The 20,882-nt window shown below is 49.6% G+C and overlaps 1 protein-coding gene across 1 annotated transcript in view; it reads right to left on the bottom strand.

Moving 5' to 3' along the window:
- Positions 1-9,671, bottom strand: part of LOC139761982 (neural proliferation differentiation and control protein 1) — a 76,554-nt gene extending 66,883 nt beyond the window's left edge. Inside the window, exon 1 of the mRNA XM_071686741.1 lies at positions 6,642-9,671. Coding sequence (XP_071542842.1) covers positions 6,642-6,763 — 122 coding nt within the window. The 5' untranslated portion in view covers positions 6,764-9,671. The remainder of the gene's footprint in view (positions 1-6,641) is intronic.
- Between the last annotated feature and the right edge of the window lie 11,211 nt (positions 9,672-20,882).

Here is a 20,882-nt window from a genome sequence, read left to right as displayed (position 1 = left end):
TGAGGTACTCCTGCGTCAGCGTCTACTTAAACGTCCGGTAATTAGCTCGTCCAAACAAGCTGTAACGATGGCCTACTGATGACGTCATGGTCTGGGGAGAGGTAGTGGTTAGGGAGGCATCTTCTACCTCCCCATGGTCTCCTGCAGCATCTCCTACCTCCCCATGGTCTCCTGCAGCATCTCCTACCTCCCCATGGTCTCCTGCAGCATCTCCTACCTGGCCATGGTCTCCTGCAGCATCTCCTACATGGCCATGGTCTCCTGCAGCATCTCCTACCTGGCCATGGTCTCCTGCAGCATCTCCTACCTGGCCATGGTCTCCTGCAGCATCTCCTACCTGGCCATGACCCCCAGACAGCCAGCGTGGTCTCATGAAGATCCTCCTGCAGGAATCACTTCAAAATATCATCTTCCATCTCCGCCAGGAACTTGGGTCCACCGCTCTTGCTGGGGATGGTCTCTAGGTCGGAGGTCTGTGGTGTGGCGTCTGCGGCTGTCATCAGCTCGGGTGGTCCGCTGGAAACATGGTGGGATGAGGCCATCCAGAGGAGGAAACGCTTCTTATGAAAGCTAAACAGGGAGGAGACAGCTCGTGCACTCCAGGACCGACCATCTGTGTCCCGTGGTGACCTGGTGTATGGTCCCAGGGCATTCCAGGACCATCTATGGCCCATGGTGACCTGGTGTATGGTCCCCAGGGCACTCCAGGACCATCTATGGCCTGTGGTGACCTGGTGTATGGTCCCATGGCACTCCAGGACCATCTATGGCCCGTGGTGACCTGGTGTATGGTCCCAGGGCATTCCAGGACCATTTATGGCCCGTGGTGACCTGGTGTATGGTCCCAGGGCACTCCAGGACCATCTATGGCCCATGGTGACCTGGTGTATGGTCCCCAGGGCACTCCAGGACCATCTATGGCCCATGGTGACCTGGTGTATGGTCCCAGGGCACTCCAGGACCATCTATGTCCCGTGGTGACCTGGTGTATGGTCCCAGGGCACTCCAGGACCATCTATGGCCTGTGGTGACCTGGTGTATAGTCCCAGGGCACTCCAGGACCATCTGTGTCCGTGGTGACCTGGTGTATGGTCCCCAGGGCACTCCAGGACCATCATGGTCCGTGGTCACCAGGCGTATGGTCCGTGCGGAACACTGCAGGCCCAGCGGTGACCTTCGCAGTACCAGGCGGTAATCATCATCGTCATTCTTTTTCTTTTTTTGGTCAATTCATTTTTTTTTTTCCCGAACACAACTTTGTTTTGGCCAATTCGTAAATGATATTTTGATTGGTTGATGTTTTTGTTTCGAGTGATGTAATTACCCTTTCGGGCTGTGTACAATATTTCATGAAATATTCTGGTTGGCGATCCGCCTTTCATCACCCAAGCTACGTTATCTCATCACTGGACATTGGAAGATAAACGTAATATATCAGGGACACGTGAAGATAAAGAACCGTAGGAGAACTATACTAAATGCGATGGAGAGGTTGTTAATCTGTATACCTCAGTAATAACTGATCCATCTGTCACACTATGATTCCTGGAATCAACAAAGGCGACGTGAGAGGCGAATCTGTGTTAAGGGACGATCAAAGCCGCCAGAGCTTCCGCTTTGTGGGATCACTGATGCTTTCATGTTCATCATGAGATAAGGCAGCTCGAACACCACACTGGCATATCTGTAGCGGGTTGGATACTCCCAATTATCTATTCTAATCTGATAAAAGAAAAATAATCTTGTTATGGTACTGTCCCCTAAGGAGCTGATGATCAGATTACACTTACTCAAAAGAATATTTTTCCGTCTTCTGCTCTCAAAACCTTGTGTATGCCTCCCCTCACCACCTCGTACATAGACAGATTAAACAGTCATGGTGACATCTCATATCCTTGCCGAAGACTCGCCTTTGCGAGGAACCACTCACACTCCTCCCTTCCTTCACGCCTTACTCTCGCTTAAAAAAGCTCCTTACTACGTACACGTACAGTAGTAATTTATACAATATCAGGTATACACCTTCTTTCTTGCCTTTACGTAAAGGTGATACACATACATTCTGCCAGTCCTCATTCACCTTTCTTGGGCCATACAATTGTCAACAGTCTGATTAACCAGTAATCAATACTGTTATCCCATTTCCTGGGAAACAACTGCAATCCTATCCACTCCTGCTTTGCTTTGCTTCATCTTTTCAAAGGATCCTTCCAAACTTTACAGATACTCTCTCATCCCATCTCTCATTTTTTTTTTTTTTGTTACTCTGCTTTCCGGTTTCCATATCTCTCTCTTGTACCCCTCCCAGTCTGTTGCACTTCTTCCTTTTAGATACCATCCATACAGCTCCCTCTTCTCTTTCACTACCAGTCTAACCTCCTCATTCCACTACTCATTACCCTTTCTCATACGTCCATAGCCCACCTTCCGCATGCCACACACTTCACCTGTACGTTTAAGCATTGGTTCCTTATATACCTTCCACTCCCTTAGGTTTTTTATTCCTACACTAATCCATTCACTCACTCTCTCTCTTTGTATTTGAAAGCAGGTCACTTTTCCAAGCCCGTTTGCTTATCACCACATCTTTCACACGTTACTGATTTCTTTTTTTCCTAACTCCTCCATAACAATCCCCTTACAGAAAAAATATGGTCGAACACTGCCGATGCCACTCTCGTCACGTTCACATCCAACAATCTCTCCTTTGAAGTCATGTCAATTAGCACATATTCCAATAATTCCCTTTGACCCCCCAGTCCCGCTCGCCTACGTGTGCAACTATATATTTTTTCTGTGACCAGATATTCCCAAACACCATTCATCTTTCAGCAAACAACTCGGTAAACACTTTTCCCCATTCTAATTTACACTGGGGATCCAATGTCTCCAAATTATACACTCAGTTGCCACATGACCCATTCTTGCATTCAGGTCCCCTGGCACTCATATTCGATCCTTTCCATCGAAACTGCTGGAACAGCCTCTCACCTCCTCCCAAAATGGCGCTCCTATAGCCTTCGCTCCAAACACACAACCTGAAGCACAAACAGTTACCCATCGTTCGTTTTCTATTGTCCTTCTAACTCACACCTCTCCCGCACTCAAGTTCCCCACACTCTTCAACACACTCCCACAGCTCAACTTAATTTGCTTTAGGCCTCGCACTCATCCCGAGAGAGAGAGAGAGAGAGAGAGAGAGAGAGAGAGAGAGAGAGAGAGAGAGAGAGAGAGAGAGAGAGAGAGCACAGACTTTCTTACAGCCAGTCTTACTCACGACCTTCAAGAAAGACTGGAATGCACGAGCTAGGAAGGAACACGCCCCCTTCTCAACCTCCTTCGCCAACAACCTACTGCAGGAGGAGGACCTGGGGAATATTCTCCTGAGGAAGACAACAACAACAACAACAACAACAACATCATCTTCGTCTTCGAAACTTAATCAGAATGAATTCCTCTCTCTCTCTCTCTCTCTCTTGCTTTTCAGTTTACCTTGCTAGCTCTGTTGCTAACGATAGATGGCAGTAATAGACTCTGTGCTAACTACTCTGTTATCCTGACAACGCGTCATAGTGTTATCCTAAACTACTGGATGATATCTCTGGCCTGTAGGATATCTGTGCACTGGCACATGATCCAGACAAAGTGCTGGTGACTACGTAAACAAGAACTTGGTGACGTGTCTTGATACACTTGATCGTAAACAGGGGATATCGCTTGGCAAACAAGTGGTCTGTCTCCGGGATGAACGGCCAACAGTGTGTTATCTTTCTTATCATTCATATCAGCGTTACGTTTATAGTGAATGTTTGGTTATCTCAAATCGTTATCAGTCAGTTAACACCGGGGTATCTGATATGGATGCTACCCCCTGGAAATTAATAGATGATAGATTAATAAACATAGAGAGAAATGCGAGCAAAACTTGCATCAAAACTTCCCTTTAGAAAAAGGATACTGAAAATACTGGAACCAGGACGTGAATCTGAGGCAACTGAGAGACAGTCTTCATAAAATGATCAGAGACGCTCCTCCTCCTCCTCCTCCCTGAAACACTGCTCGAACACCAGCACGTCCAACTCCCGTCCGTCACCTGTCTGCAAGGACGGATGCTCGGAAATAAGCTCACGTTTTGCAAGAGTTGGTCCGTAGTTCGTCCGTTTTAGCTTCTCAACGGACAAGGTCTTATGTGATTCGTCCGTTTTAGCTTTTCAACGGACGATGCACGTCTGTGATTCGTCCGTTTTAGCTTCTCAACGGACGATGCTCCTATGATTCGTCCGTTTTAGCTTCTCAACAGACGATGTTCTGTGATTCGTCCGTTTTAGCTTCTCAACGGACAAGGTCTTATGTGATACGTCCGTTTTAGCTTCTCAACGGACGATGCTCTTCTGTGATTCATCCGTTTTAGCTTCTCAACGGACGATGCTCTTCTGTGATTCATCCGTTTTAGCTTCTCAACGGACGATGTTCTTATGTGATTCGTCCGTTTTTCCCTTCCAAAAAGGGACGTTCTTGTGTGAGTTCGTCCGTAACAGATTCACAAGAGACGATGTCCTTGGGGTGGGGAGGTTCGTCCGTTATCAGATTGCTGAGGGGACGCTGTCTTCCAAACGGCAACAGAAAACGTTGTATTTACCTGTTCAGATCAACGGTGATCGTAAACAGGGATTCTTGTTTTTGTTCATCAAATAGTCAACAGGCAGTCTATCTCAACAGACGGGCCGTATTGTATAAGGGCAGCTGGTAAAAGCTTTTCAAATAGAGAGGGATAAACTTACCTCAATACGTAAGGCTACAAACACATATGTGACCACATACAGAAATATGCACACACACACACACACACACACAGAAAGCATATATATATATATATATATATATATATATATATATATATATATATATATATATATATATATATATATATATATATATATATATATATATATGTGTGTGGTGTGAGGTGGTTTGATCGAGTGAGTAACGTAAGGGTAAGAGAGATGTGTGGAAATAAAAAGAGCGTGGTTGAGAGAGCAGAAGAGGGTGTTTTGAAGTGGTTTGGGCACATGGAGAGGATGAGTGAGGAAAGATTGACCAAGAGGATATATGTGTCGGAGGTGGAGGGAACAGGGAGAAGAGGGAGACCAAATTGGACGTGGAAAGATGGAGTGAAAAAGATTTTGTGTGATCGGGGCCTGAACATGCAGGAGGGTGAAAGGAGGGCAAGGAATAGAGTGAATTGGAGCGATGTGGTATACCGGGGTGGACGTGCTGTCAGTGGATTGAAGCAAGGCATGTGAAGCGTCTGGGGTAAACCATGGAAAGCTGTGTAGGTATGTATATTTGCGTGTGTGGACGTATGTATATACATGTGTATGGGGGGGGGGGGGGTTGGGCCATTTCTTTCGTCTGTTTCCTTGCGCTACCTCGCAAACGCGGGAGACAGCGACAAAGTATAATAAAAAAAAATAAAAATAAAAATATATATATATATATATATATATATATATATATATATATATATATATATATATATATATATATATATATATATATATATATATATATATATAAGAATATAGTGCAATGAGCGTGCACTTTCATAGAACACATAATGTCCTAGTACATACAGCAGGGTTCGAATCTCTATCCCGTCTGTGGGAGTTGGATGGGCTAACTATCCCATAGCCCAGAGGTTAGCGTATCAAGCTCCTAAGCAAGTGGTGCAGGTTCGAATCCTGCTATGTCTCTTCTTTGTATATCGACTGACTGTTCTACGCCTTCTATCTCATTCTTGTATCTCCTTTGATGATGTGATCATTACACGAAAGTGCACTTGGGAACTAATCTTGTCTCATTTTCTCTCGTAGTTATCAACAAATACTAGATCACGCGCACCACTGTGTCATCTTGCAATATATATATATATATATATATATATATATATATATATATATATATATATATATATATATATATATATATATATATATATATATCATGACTCACATAAACCCGAATATAAACCTCTACTTGTATACAAAGAGACATGACAGCAAGAATGTCACATACAAGGAGAGACAGACCTCCACGTACATATATGCACACAGACACACAGTCCAGTGACAATGGCAGCGGGTCTTCGAGACGCAAGAAGTGACGCTTTTAGCCACGTTTCCTGGAATGTCTTGACATGCACGGTGATGGAGTGCTGGATGAGGAGGAGGAGAAGCAGGAGGAGGAGGGCGACCTGCTAATGCCATCATCACTCAGAAAAGCTTTCAGAGAAACATCTCACAAGTATATGATGTGTGTGTGTGTGTGTGTGTGTGTGTGAGAGAGAGAGAGAGAGAGAGAGAGAGAGAGAGAGAGAGAGAGAGAGAGAGAGAGAGAGAGAGAGAGAGAGAGAGAGAGAGAGAGAGAGAGAGAGAGAGAGAGAGAGAGAGAGTGTCTGGAGGTCTCGTGAGGTACTCATACTCTCCTCACTCAGCTGGAAGGATGAGGATTATGAGGGCGTGTGTTCAGATCTGCAGTTGCAATGTGTGAGGGGGGGCAGAGCTAATGCTGACGGTGTCTCACTCGTGCTGTGGGGAAGACCAGGGAAAAGTGACATGGTAAAGCGGGTGTCTCATACTTACACTTCGTCCTTGATGGAGTCGATCGAGTCTTTCAGGTTCTCCAGATAACCTCTGACCTGGGTCAACATGGCCAGCCGCATGCGCGGCGACCCCACGGCTCCTCCGCTCTCCTCCTCACCCATGGTCAACGGTGACCTCTGACCGTCAGAGGGGTAGGGGGGGTCAAAGTCCTGGGTTTGACCTGACCTGCGAGACGGGAACGTTTTCTTCTCCTTATGAGCAGATCTGTGGGTCAGCGGGATGTCTTGGTGGAGGCGGGACCTAGTGGTTGGTTCCCCCACTGGAGCAAGATGTGAACTACCGCGTCGCCACTGTCACAAAGAAGGTGATGACACTGGACAAGTTCTGCAGAGCGTCGCGTGTCAGGGAGCGGGGCACGCGCTACACCCCAAACGTAAATAAGACACTGAAGTGTATGACCTTGTTATGTGCCTGATTTACAGGCTGATGTGTTCAGGATACAGGCTGATGTGTTCAGGATACAGGCTGATGTGTTCAGGATACAGGCTGATGTGTTCAGGATACAGGCTGATGTGTTCAGGATACAGGCTGATGTGTTCAGGCTACAGGCTAATGTCTTCAGGCTACAGGCTAATGTGTTCAGAATACAGGCTGACGTGTTCAGGCTACAGGCTGATATGTCCACGTTACAGGCTGATGTGCATATGTCACAAGGTGACGTTCTCTCGCTGCAGGTCAACGCACACACGTCACAGGTCAACGTGTCTACGGCCACAGGTTCATGACACGATTCACAGCCAGTTGTAGTTCAGTGGTTCCTGCTGTGTTGTGCTTCCTCCTGTGATTCACAGCCAGTTGTAGTTCAGTGGTTCCTGCTGTGTAGTGTTTCCTCCTGTGATTCTTCAAAGGAAGGTCGTCCCGCGACCTCCTGGGGAGGTGACGTCGCCAGGAGAGACACACAGAGCAGCAATGCTCGAGGTCCTACGAGGAGTGCTTGTCTACTGAGGGAAAGTCTGGTCGACTGAGACGTTTTCCTGTTTATCCTACGACGGTCTACGACCCAGACTATAAAGGTTGTACTGTTCTTAGTTCTCTCATGACTAGAACACTTGACTGTCTACCTAAGAGCACTGGATCAGAAGGTTCCACTGGTACAGGACCTCCTTCAGGAGGATCCCGGCTCACTACTGAGGAAACAGCCAAGTTGGTACGGGGGAATAATTCCACTCTTGAGCATCACACTTGCATAGTCAGGTAGACAACACAGTCACCTCAGCGTCGGACGCGCCTCTGTGCACTGTGTCTTATCACATTCATAGTGAGGAGACCTACCAATGACGACCCAGGGACCACGAAGAACGTCAGAGTCCCGTCTCACTCACCATCCTAACAGGGATACTTTTTATAGCCTCCTAAACCCAGTCTTGAAGGTCAGTTCGGCCTCCTGAGTGTAGCACTTTAGGTTCAGTTGGTACAACTTATACGGTCGAGTGTTCCCCGTCCATCGCGTCGGTAAACGCTGACGAAGGAAGGCATCTGAGGCTGTCTCGTTCCTGACGGGTTATGGAAATGGTTATCTGACGGAGGGAAGGCAAGGTGGCTGACCCACCATCACTACCATCGAGGCAGACGTGTTCACGAAGGACAGGAACTAACGAGGTGGTCACCTGGTGCGTCAGGCCAAGGTGGGGCAAGAGGCCACCACAACTGTCAGGGTGAGGTAGGACAAGTGGCCCCACGTGTCAAGACAAAGGCCAGGCGCTCTATCCACTCCCGTGCCTGGCGACGGGAGGGGCGGCCGCCGCGGGACAAACACGTGAAGCTACCGCGGCCGGGGGGCGTGGAGGAGGGCCACAGGGAGAGAGAGAGAGGCAAACGTGGGGAGTGTAGGCCAGGTAAAAGCGCTGACGGGGCTTTAGTCGCTACCAATAAAAATACTGCGGGTGAGGGGATTCCCAGGCGACGCTACAAGCTGGCTCACGGGCAGCAAAATGTTGGCGTTTGCATTACCTGGCAAACACTTCACTCGTCTCTCGCGCCATGGTCCCTAACAAAGCTACCGAGACGCTGTTAAAGATGTTCCTGGAAAAATGTGAAGTAGAGCATCCAGTAGCTCGCCTCTCCTTCGCGCTACTTCTGATCACGATTCAGCCGCGTTTGGGGGCGTGTCTTCCCCGAGGACACAGCAGGTACCGGTTCGAGAAGGCCGTGATGTGTGCTGGGAAAGTTAGCCTTACCCTCTTCTGCCATGTGCTCTGACCTTGGAGAATGTAGGTCAGTGCCTTACCTCAGCTTACACCGGCCTTCTAGCCATCCACTGCTTGAATATATTGATGTTTGATCTTCAGTGACCTTTACTTAGACTGCAGCATGACAGGGGTCCTAGCGTCGTACCCTCTCTCACAACATCACTCCATCATTTCGAGGTCTGAACGAAACGGTGGCATGCGCGTTGTCAACAACAGACCCGTTGCCACAGACCACCTCAGCTCAGAGCGGAAAGATATCAATCAAAGGTGGAATGTCGTCGAATTTTCTCATGCATGTTTCGAAGCGTTCGAAGCTGCTCGATCTCATGGGTTCTTTGGTGGTCTGGTCAAACAACCTCCTCCCAGGGGTGGTTCAGTAAATGGTCATTGAGAAATCCTCCGGAGTGGGGGGTCAGGTCATGATGGTGACCCAGCTGGGGTGGGGCGGGACAAGGCAGTTTGGTGAGCGATGGATTATATTGAGTCGATCACGGGAGACACACAGGGTTCCATGTCACACAACACAAAATCCTTCAGCCCGCATCGAGACGCCTTACTCAGGGGCTGGCTGGCAACACGACCAGCGAGTTCAGAAGAAGGCAAAAATGTTCTAAGGTATAACGAGAAGTGTAAATTACAGGGCGCACGCAACGTGATACCGCAACACCTGGGGTGAATGGTGGTAGTAAGGGAGAATCGTCGTTCTCCGAGCGGCCGTTCACCTCTCTCGAGGAACTAACACAGAAAACACGTTCTCACAGTCACTCCATGGTGTTGACGGTAGCTGGTGGAGCCTCCACCAAACCCTCTCTACAACCCATCGAGTGTGTGACTGGCTAGGAAGCGTGGCCGTTCAAAGTCAAATAACCCGCCGAGGTTTGAGCTCCGCCCCGCCGCCGCGCTGGCCAGTCATGTTGACGAATCCCGCTGGATCACGGGGGGGCTGTCAGCCAATCAGCCTTCACTCCCAGGGGATCAATAGATTGCGTATATCATGACTTGCCGTGGTCAAAGTTAATCCTCACTATATAACACATGGCAAATCATCTTCCTGTAAGCATTAGCGGTATATCATCTTGAAATACGCCTTGTGTGAGTCGGTCCAGGTATTGAGGACGAGGAAATAACTTGGCTGGCGAGAGCGAGCACCTCCCTCCCTCCCTCCCTCGCGCGCGTCCGAATCCTCTTCGTCCCGGGGAGGGGGGGGGTGCTAGAGGCAAGCCGAGGCCGGTACCGGAAGCCAGCACCGGAACGACTAAGTATCTGGGATTCCTTGCAAGCGGGAAGCTTTCATTAGCGGGCAGGCGTCGTTATGCACGCACACACACACCCCGCCCGGCCCGGCCCGCCCCGCGCCACCACCACCGCCGCCGTCATCATAACTATGCCCACATACTTCCTCAACTTTCCCAGATGCATTCTTTACAGCGATTGGGAGGAGGAGGAGGGACGCCTTTCCCCTCCTCTCCCCCAAACTCAGAAGTTCCTTTTTCAGGAATTTCTTTTCAATTTAAGGTTCTTCCGTTCACATACTCGCAAGGCGAATTTTCCTCTATATCTTTAGTGGTTTGAGCAGCCGCTCCTCCTCCTCCTCCTTCTCCTTCTTCCTCCTCCTCCTCCTCCTCCTCCTTCTTCCTCCTCCTCCTCCTTCCTCCTGCTCCTCCTCCTCACGAGGGTCAAAAAGCTCGTGTTTTCGAAGCCTTTGAACCGCACGGATACGATCACCGTGAATACGGCTGTTTTAGGGGTCGGGATATATGAAACGGGGGTTCGATTCCTACTAGAGAGAGAGAGAGAGAGAGAGAGAGAGAGAGAGAGAGAGAGAGAGAGAGAGAGAGAGAGAGAGAGAGAGAGTAACTCTAACCCTTCCATCTTTTTATTTTCCCCCAGTACGGGAAAGTGATGTGTTTCGCCTCGCAGTTTCCCGCTCTCGTAAACTGATGGTGAATTCCTTGAAATCTAAATTAGATGGGGGGAGTTGACCCTCCGTCCCCCCCCGGGTGCGATGGAAGGTGACATGACCCTTCACCCCTTGGGGTCAAAGGTCACGCCGTTATACCACAAGAGTCGTACTTTTCGTGACGCAAGAAATGGTTGATACGACCATCAAAGTAAATATTTTGAGTCCAGGTTTACATGTTTATTTCTCGGGAGTCAATACACCCGTCTTGTGACGCCGCGTTACTTCCTTCTTCCACGACGTCACGCGTCACACACACACACACACACACACACACACACACACACATACACACACACACACACACACACACACATACACACACACACACACACACACACACACACACACACACACACACACACACACACAGAGCTTTCCTGTGACGTACGTGTTTGTTTCTGACACCATCCGAGGTGACGGTAAGGTCACGATGCCTTGACCTCTCACGTTACGACCATTGCTAATATTATTCAGAACCCCCGGGGGAAAAATTCCCTACCCATTCCCTCGCCATTTTGCGCGTGTGTGTGTGTGTGTGTGTGTGTGTGTGTGTGTGTGTGTGTGTGTGTGTGTGTGTGTGTGTGTGTGTGTGTGTGTGTGTGTGTGTGTGTGTGTGTGTGTGTGTGTAGCCAGGCAGGTCACAAAGGAAAAGAATATCACATGTATTTGTCTGCGTCGTCTCCTTGTGTTGCCTGATGGGGTAGTGTCCCCCCCCCAGCAACACTACACCCCCCCCGTGTGTATTGAACGTCAGGTGTTCTTGATTCGGTGACCTGAACCACACGGACCACTGGGAGGGGGGGAGGGGGGGGGGGTCTCACGATTCGTTCGAGACCTGGTGACCATCGCGCGAGTCGGTGTCAAGATTCACTGTCTACCATCACGTGATTCATTTGAAATATGAATCTGTAACTACCTTTACGCAATCAATTAATGATTCAGTGACCACCAAGGCATGATTCGCAAGTGAATCATTAATATCCCATGTTTTCGTAAAGATTCACTATGTAAAATTACATGATTCATCGAAGAATCAGTGGGTAACAACACATGATTCATAAAGTATCACTGAATATCTTCACCTACTTCATTAAAGATTCAGTGAATATCAAATCGTGAATCCCTAATGAATCATTCCAGCCAAATATCTCAGACAAGATTCATCAAGTACTATCACATGAATCACCGCAGATCTGGTGGGTCATAACACACGATTCACTTAAAACCAGTGAATATCCACACTTGATTCACCCAAAGCCAGTGAATATCCACACTTGCTTCACTCAAAACCACTGAATATCCACACTTGATTCACCCAAAACCAGTGAATATCTACACTTGAATCATTCAAAGTTCAGTGAATATGTGAATCCTTATCGCCAGATGATTCAGGAACGAATCATCGAAGTTTATCTGATCGTTCAATAGAGAATCAGCACGAATCATGACACCAGTGTCTTCACCAAGGAAAATATTTCTGTTTTTGTGATTCATGAGAAAGATTTGAGCATGGGCAGTTTTGGTTCATGGTCGGGGGGGGGGGGGGGGGTTCTGGACGTAAACATAACTCATGACCATCAGCTGACTCACTAACATTCCCATGACTCACCGCCAAACCCCATGACTCACCGCCAAACCCCATGACTCACCGCCAAACCCCATGACTCACTGCCAAGCCCCATGACTCACTGCCAAACCCCATGACTCACTGCCAAACCCCATGACTCACTGCCAAACCCCATGACTCACCGCCAAACCCCATGACTCACTGCCAAACCCCATGACTCACTGCCAAACCCCATGACTCACCGCCAAACCCCATGACTCACCGCCAAACCCCATGACTCACTGCCAAGCCCCATGACTCACTGCCAAACCCCATGACTCACTGCCAAACCCCATGACTCACTGCCAAACCCCATGACTCACCGCCAAACCCCATGGCTCACTGCCAAACCCCATGACTCACTGCCAAACCCCATGACTCACTGCCAAACCCCATGACTCACTGCCAAACCTCTTACTCACTGCCAAACCTCTTACTCACTGCTAAACCTCTTACTCACTGCTAAACCTCTTACTCACTGCTAACATCTGACTCACTACAAACCCCATGACTCTGCCACCTCCTGACTCACCGCCAAACCCCATGACTCACTGCCAAACCTCCTGAACTCACTACCAACCCCCTGACTCACTGCCAGCTCCTGACTCACTGGAAACTGGAAAGACGAAAGAATTCGTCGAGGATGAATCATCATACAACACCAGACCACCTCTAACGGCGCTCCGACACACACCTTCAAGGCTGCACTCCACTCAGGAGCAGAGGAGGCCTCCCTTGCAGGGAGAAGGTCCTGGCACACACGCACACACACACACACACACACACACACACACACACACACAGTGATGGCCACTCTGAAGATGTTCACGATCTTCATTTACTTAAATTCTGATGTTGAAGGACTCAACAACCATCGCGGCAGTCAGAGGTCAAAAGCCTTGTTTGATCAGCCAACCATCACTCGTATTGCAGACACCCTGCCATGAGAGAGGGGGGGTCCGGAGGACGACATCTCCCATGAGATGGGAGAGGGGTCGTGAGGGAGGGGGATGCTGTGTGTGTGTGTGTGTGTGTGAGGGACTGCAGACATCCTGCCCCTGGGCACAGAGGTGCTGGATGTCACTACTGTTGCGGGGGTTGTGTGGTGAGGAGGGCCCAGGGGGAGGGTGTCATCCGGCGTCCTTAAGGATGCGGGAGGGTGGCCATATACTGTGGGGGTCGTGATGGAGGGGGAAAGGGAGGGAAGGTCGGGCAGGTTATGCACAGAGAGATGGAGGGGTAAGTAGATTTATATATATATATATATATATATATATATATATATATATATATATATATATATATATAAATCCGTAGGTGGTGGTGTGAGTGTTCATGCTAGGGGAGTGAGGCGACCTCGTCAAAACGTGTGAGTAATGTGCAAGGTGACCTTGTGGGGCGGTGATGGATGGGGGGGAAAGGGTGTTGTGTGGGGGGGATGGGTGGGGTTGGAGGGGAGGAGGGAGGAAGTGTGGAGGAAAGACAGAACAACGTACACATTAAATCAATTGTGGTGGAGGTGGTGGTTGAGGTGTTGGAGGAGGAGGATGTGGTGGTGGTTGAGGTGTTGGAGGAGGAGGATGTGGTGGTGGTGATAGTGGTGGTGATGGTGGTGTTGATGGTGGGGACACACAACAAGCACACAGCAGGCGTGGCATGCAGGGTCTGGGTGTGGGAGGTGGGGGTTAAGCTGTGCTGGTCACGACACAGCCCAGGTCCTCCCCACGGCGCCAGGCCTGCAAGGAAAGGTCACATGTCGTTACGAGGAAAGGTCATAGTGTGATCAGTACGAGCACAGTGAAGCGTGTGACCTGCTGACGATACTGTGACCCACACCATCAGGTGTGACCTGGTAAGACTATATGACTTACTATCATAGCATTAGCAGGTGTGACCTGGTCAGACTATGTGACCTATTAGTAAAATGCGTGACCTGGTTAGACAAGGTGACCCACAGGTCCGACGTCGAGTGTGACCCGGTGTAACAAGACGATCCAGTGGTACACAGTGTGACCTGGTCTAACATGATAACCCAGTGGTCGAGTGTGACCTGGTCTACTTCGGTGGATGTTGGCGCGACTGGCGGCGGTGGCGGAGGAGGAAGGGGGTCGTCCAGGTCGGAGGGTCTGTATAAGGCGTCCTGGTCGGGCCAGGTTGTCAGGGGTGGGGTCGTCCACGGACAGCCATCGAACACATAATCTCATCAGGTCGTCACTCACAGGGGAACACGAGGGTCCCATCCCCACGCCCTGTGGGACGCCGCAGGTGAGGCCCTGGAAGGTGGAGGAGATGGGTCCCACCTCATTCAGACGACGCCCCTCGCTCGCTCAGGAGGTCTGTACGTCACGACACGGACCTTCGTGTAGTGTGTGTGTGTGTGTGTGTGTGTGGACAGGGTCACAACACATGAACCACAATAACTCTACGGTGGGAGGCTGCCACGTTCACATTACCATGCTCGCTGCAGGTCACCGTCCAGCAGGACGAGGGCTTACGTACCTCATCCCTTCCAACTTGCAGTGACTGCAGTGCCAACAGCTGTGTCTCCCATGTGCTGTGGTGTTCACCTGTAGCAGTGAAGGATTCTCACTAGAGCTTATGTTAAATTGGAAGAATAAATCTGTTCATAGAATGTTAGTATACACGTGACGTCATGTGGCACTGCATCACTGTATAATGGGTAGAGGGCCTTTTCCTGCATATATATATATATATATATATATATATATATATATATATATATATATATATATATATATATATATATATATATATATATATATATATATATATGCAAGTGGATGGCTCACTGTCAAAGGACGCATAGGAGTTCACTCTGGAAGGAGACCTTCTCACTCCATTGCAGCCCGTCCTCCCCCTGCTCCTGATTGGAGTGCAGCCTCGCGTCAGCATGGGCCATATGAAAGGGTGCTGGGGTTGCTGGGGTTGCTGGGTTGCTGGAAATGTGGTTCTACCGTCTTAACTAAACATATTCTATGTTTGTCTTTAATCAGACCTCCTCAACGTACAGGTAATAACAAACAAGATAATGAGTATGGTTAACGAGTATGGTTGAGTATGGTCAACGAATATGGTTAACGAGTATGATTAAAGAGTATAGTTAACGAGTATGATTAACGAGTATTATTAACGAGTATGATTACCGAGTATGATCAACGAGTATGGTTAACGAGTATGGTTAACGAGTGTGGTTAACGAGTATGGTTAACGAGTGTGGTTAACGAGTATGGTTAACGAGTGTGGTTGACGAGTGTGGTTAACGAGCATGGTTAACGAGCATGGTTAACGAGTGTGGTTAACGAGTATGGTTAACGAGTGTGGTTAACGAGTATGGTTAACGAGTATGGTTAACGAGTGTGGTTAACGAGTGTGGTTAACGAGTATGGTTAACGAGTGGTTAACAAGTATGGTTGACGAGTATGGTTAACGAGTATGGTTGACGAGTATGGTTAACGAGTATGGTTAACGAGTATGGTTAACGAGTGTGTGCCCTCTTAATTACAGGTGACTTTTTCCTTACCTGGGTGGATTATTCTATGTCTCATGGGACACTAATTAGTGAGTCGTGGTCGGCACTTAATTACCCTCAATCATTAAAGTTAACCACAGTCCTTTGTTCCTCCCTAGGGTGGGCATGGTCTCTGCCGTACGTAGGGTAGGCGTGGTCTTTGTCGCTATCTAGGGTGGGCGTGGTCTCTGCCGTCCCTAGAGTGGGCATGGTCTTTGTCGCTATCTAGGGTGGGCGTGGTCTCTGCCGTCCCTAGGGTGGGCGTGGTCTCTGCCGTCCCTAGGGTTGGCGTGGTCTCTGCCGTCCCTAGGGTTGGCGTGGTCTCTGCCGTACCTAGGGTGGGCGTGGTCTCTGCCGTACCTAGGGTTGGCGTGGTCTCTGCCGTACCTAGGGTGGGCGTGGTCTCTGCCGTACCTAGGGTTGGCGTGGTCTCTGCCGTACCTAGGGTGGGCGTGGTCTCTGCCGTACCTAGGGTGGGAGGGGCACCAGCGATGGAAAATCCCCCCCTCCCCCCCCCACTGCAATGGCCTATACGGACCATGATAATTAATTTCCATTCTCACACAGGTGATCACAGGTGATTGCTTAATTACCTGACGAGCCGGTAATTAAAGAGGGCGAGCCAGGCGCGGTGGCCTCCAGTCCTCTACTCCAATTTAAAAGGAATGTTGACTCCACCGTTTGGTGGCACACACACACACACACACACACACACACACACACACACACACACACACACACACACACATGGATTCGTCCCCGAGGCAAGGCAGTCTGCCCACCCCCAACCCAGGTGTTCATCCTCCCCTCGAGGCAAGTCGACTGTAATCACGAATAGTAATTACAACATTGCAATTACAAAAACTAACCACAAGCTGTAATCACATATAGTAATCACAAATTGAATTACAAACAATAATCACAAATTGTAATCACAAACAGTGAGTAATCATACAAAAAACTGTAAGATGGGTGACTCACATAGAGAGGGGCAGGCTACCTCACCATGTTGTCAGCTTACCTGTGGAAGAAGAACACGTTAGCATCGCTGGCCACATACATATTAGTTAGCAGTATACAAATACATCTCATACATTCATACAACTACACGAGAGTCAAGGTAAATGGTATGGTGAAAAGAGTGGAGGTAGTGAAAACCTTGCGTAAGACGAAGTCAAGCTGTTCCATGTTTAGGTGGTCCAAGAAACGGCACATATGATTGGCGAAATATATATAACTGGGATCGACGTGCTGTCAGTGGACTGAACCAGGGTATGTGAAGCGTCCGGGGTAAACCATGGAAAGTTCTGTGGGGCCTGGATGTGGACAGGGAGCTGAGGTTTCGGTGCATTACACATGACAGGTAGACACTGAGTGGGAACGAATGTGGCCATTCCTCGTTTATTCCTAGCGCTACCTCGCTAAAGCAAAAAACAGTAATCAAGTACGATTATATATATATATATATATATATATATATATATATATATATATATATATATATATATATATATATATATATATATATATATATATGTAAAGAATTGTGTGAAGAGTGAAGTCGAGGACGTTGTTCACTGAGAAGGGGCAGTATAGAGACGTGACTGACTGTTGGCATGCTGGACAGACTGGCAACAACAGACATCCTTGGTCGACTGACTGGATGTTTAGAATACGTCAGAGGGTAATGACAGGCTCGGGTGACACTGGCGACAGTGAGGGAATACACACAGGGGCAGAGACTGTGAGGTTGTGAGGGTGGGAGGACGTGTTAGGGGCGCCAACTGCAGCCTCACTCATGTTACGGGGAGATAGACGTGTTTCTGAGCGAGAGAACTCAGGCGTCATCAACCATGGAGATGGACTGCCCTGTGCTGGATTGTAGCGCAGAGGGAGCGGGCAGTGTGAGGGATGAGGACGTGAGGGGTGAGGTACTGGATGACCGGTCATAAAGGGAGGGCTGGTGGGGTCATGAGGGAAGACGTGAGGTGCGCTAAGGCTCATGGAACCGGAGACATGAGAGGAGATGAGGTGATGCGCGCTTGTGTGTGTGTGTGAGAGAGAGAGAGAGAGAGAGAGAGAGAGAGAGAGAGAGAGAGAGAGAGAGAGAGAGAGAGAGAGAGAGAGAGAGAGAGAAGATCCTACTGCAACGTTCAGCCTCACCTCCCTCAAGCCTACTGATGCACTCAGTGTTATATTAAGGAGGGAGTGGAGGGTGAGGGGAGGGAGGGTGGGAGGGAGGGAGGGAGGGAAGGGAGAGGTGGCAGAAGGATTCCTGGCCCGGTTTTCCCCCCATCCTACCCCACCACTCCGGCAAAATTCACCCGCCAGGTCCGTGAATCTCACACTTCTGAGAGAGAATTATTCTATTTGTGCCGACTCTATACTCTCCCGGGGGCAAAATGGCCCGACCTCACCTCCTCCACCTACTCTTTTGTTTTACCAACGTCTGGAGAGATAATGTGGACGGTAGTGGTAGCAAGGAGCGTCACTGGTCAAGCAACGTTTCCTCAAACCCTTTAATAATAACGTTAGTATTCGACCGACGCTAGTCTTCAGGGCCTCATGTACCCAACCCAGGCTCCAGACTCAGCAACCCAGACTCGAGACTCAGCAAACCCAGACTCCAGACTCAGCAACCCAAACTCCAGACTCAGCAGGCTAGACTCCAGACTCAGCAACCCAGACTCCAGACTCAGCAGCTCAGGCTCCAGACTCAGCAAACTCAGACTCCAGACTCAGCAGGCTAGACTCCAGACTCAGCACCCCAGACTCGAGACTCAGCACCTCAGACTCCAGACTCAGCAACCCAGACTCCAGACTCAGCAGCTCAGACTCCTGGATTCTGAGTCTGTTGAAGGAGAGGTCGTGTTAGCGTCGAACACCCACGACAAAATCGTCCGTTTCCTTCCCCTGGTCAGGTGACATATGCTGCTGGCGCTACCTACAGTAATAACTAAAGGAAGGACACTACAGTGTGTTGCTGGGGGTCGCCGCCCCCGCCTCCATGAATATCCTAAAGGAACGTCTATGTCTAATGTTGTCAAACTCTTGCTGTGAGGCTGAACGGGACTGAGCGACGGTGAGGAGGTCCCTCCTGGTGCGTCACAACGTTAAGTTAGGATGATGACCTACTGCTGCTCCTCCTGCTGGGGGAAGGGCGAGTTCCCAGCCGCTCGGGGATGCCTTCTGGGAGAGGCGACCCCTGGGTGATGGGTCCTGGGTGAGGAGTTCTGGGAGAGGGGTTATGGGAGAGGGGGATCCTGTGAGAGGGATCCTGAGTGAGAAGGGGGTCATGGGATAAGGCCCTCTGGGAGAGGAGTTCTAGGTGGAAGAGTCCTGGGAAAGGAATGCTGGGAGGGGGATCATAGTGAGAGGTCTAAGGCCAGGGGTTCTGGGTGAGGGCTCCTGGGAAAGGAGTTTTCTAACAAGGGGTCTTATGGGTTGGGACCTCTAGAAAGGGTTCTGAGAGAGAGAGAGAGAGAGAGAGAGAGAGAGAGAGAGAGAGAGAGAGAGAGAGAGAGAGAGAGAGAGAGAGAGAGAGAGAGAGAGAGAGAGAGAGAGAGAGAGAGAGAGAGAGAGAGAGAGAGAGAGAGAGTCTGGGGTGGGTGGTGAGGAATGTTGTGGAAGGGAAGCTCTTGAGAAATGCATTAATGGTACGGGTCTTGTGAGAGGTCCTGTGGTGAGAGGCGCCTTGTGAGAGGGAGGAGGGGGGGGAGGGGCTCCATGGGGATTGGGTTGTGGGAGTGTGGATTGGTGAGAGGCAGTGAGGGACTGATGGGGGTTGGGTGGGAATCCAGAAAATGTGTTCGTGGAGAAATGAGGAGTCGAAAGAGAGTTGGTCTCGATCAGTGGGACCTTCTCTCTATCTGGGGTCAACACTATTCCTGGACCTACGTCAGGAGGTGATCTGGGGTCAACACTATTCCTGAAGCTGCGTCAGGAGGTGACCTGATACCTATTGACCTGATGACGGTGCTCAAACCACGAGAGCAGCGAGGGACGAGAGAGAGACTGCACACTGCTGCAGGGGAACCTAGACAGGATGGAGCAGCGGCTATACAGACCAGAGGTCCCGCTGTGTGCCGGAGACCTGCCGGGCAGGGCCGTCGACAGCTGACGTGCGCCCTTAGGGGAAGGGTGGGCATATTGAGGACGCCCTAAGGACGCCCCAGGTAAGGGGGCTGGGGGGGTATATGGGGTCGGCTAACGAGAGGGAAAGACTGTAAACAATGACATCTTCCATGGAACTTGTTTGCTACTTATATTTTCTGTTGTTTGGTCGCTTCATTAATATTTTGAATTTCACCTCCCGTCTTCTGGGAGTCCCATCCCCTGAAGTCAGCCTGGGACACCTGGGATTTCGCCTCGATTTCCACGGCCTTTCAGGGTGGAAAGGGGAGGGGGGGGGGGGTATTTTCGAACTGACCCCCCACGCTGACCTTGTCACGAGAACAGCATGTAAGAAGGTCGTAAGGAACCGAACTTCATCTTGATCACTGGCAAAGTTGACTTTTTTTTTCAAGTTAACAAACAACACTGAGACGTTTTATAACTAGGACAGACACGACGCATCGTCGCCCTAAGGGGTTAGGATAAGACCTTTCAATCCGGTCATCTCTCACTTGCGGAGTCGAATAGAGTTGCTGGAGAAGGTCCGAAGGAATACCCCAAGAATGCCACCAAGAGGGTAGAGGGAGGAATGACGTGGGGAGAGAGGAACGAGGCCAGCCACCCTCATCCCCAACATTGGAGGAAAAGGAAGACACTCCTGCTGGAGACGTGGAAACCATGTATGGATTTCTGACACCAAGACGCTGATGACGTCGCACACCTCCTCGATATGTGAAGCGAGTCCGGGAATGGAAACTCAGGTAGAGAGTTGAGCAAGACAAAGGCATGGCAGGGGGCGTGAGGATGTGTGTATGGTGGA

The sequence above is a fragment of the Panulirus ornatus genome, chromosome 42 (genome assembly GCF_036320965.1).
Source record: "Panulirus ornatus isolate Po-2019 chromosome 42, ASM3632096v1, whole genome shotgun sequence".
NCBI lineage: Eukaryota > Metazoa > Arthropoda > Malacostraca > Decapoda > Palinuridae > Panulirus > Panulirus ornatus.
Note: the sequence above shows the minus strand (reverse complement) of the source record. Positions and strands in the feature narration are given on the sequence as shown.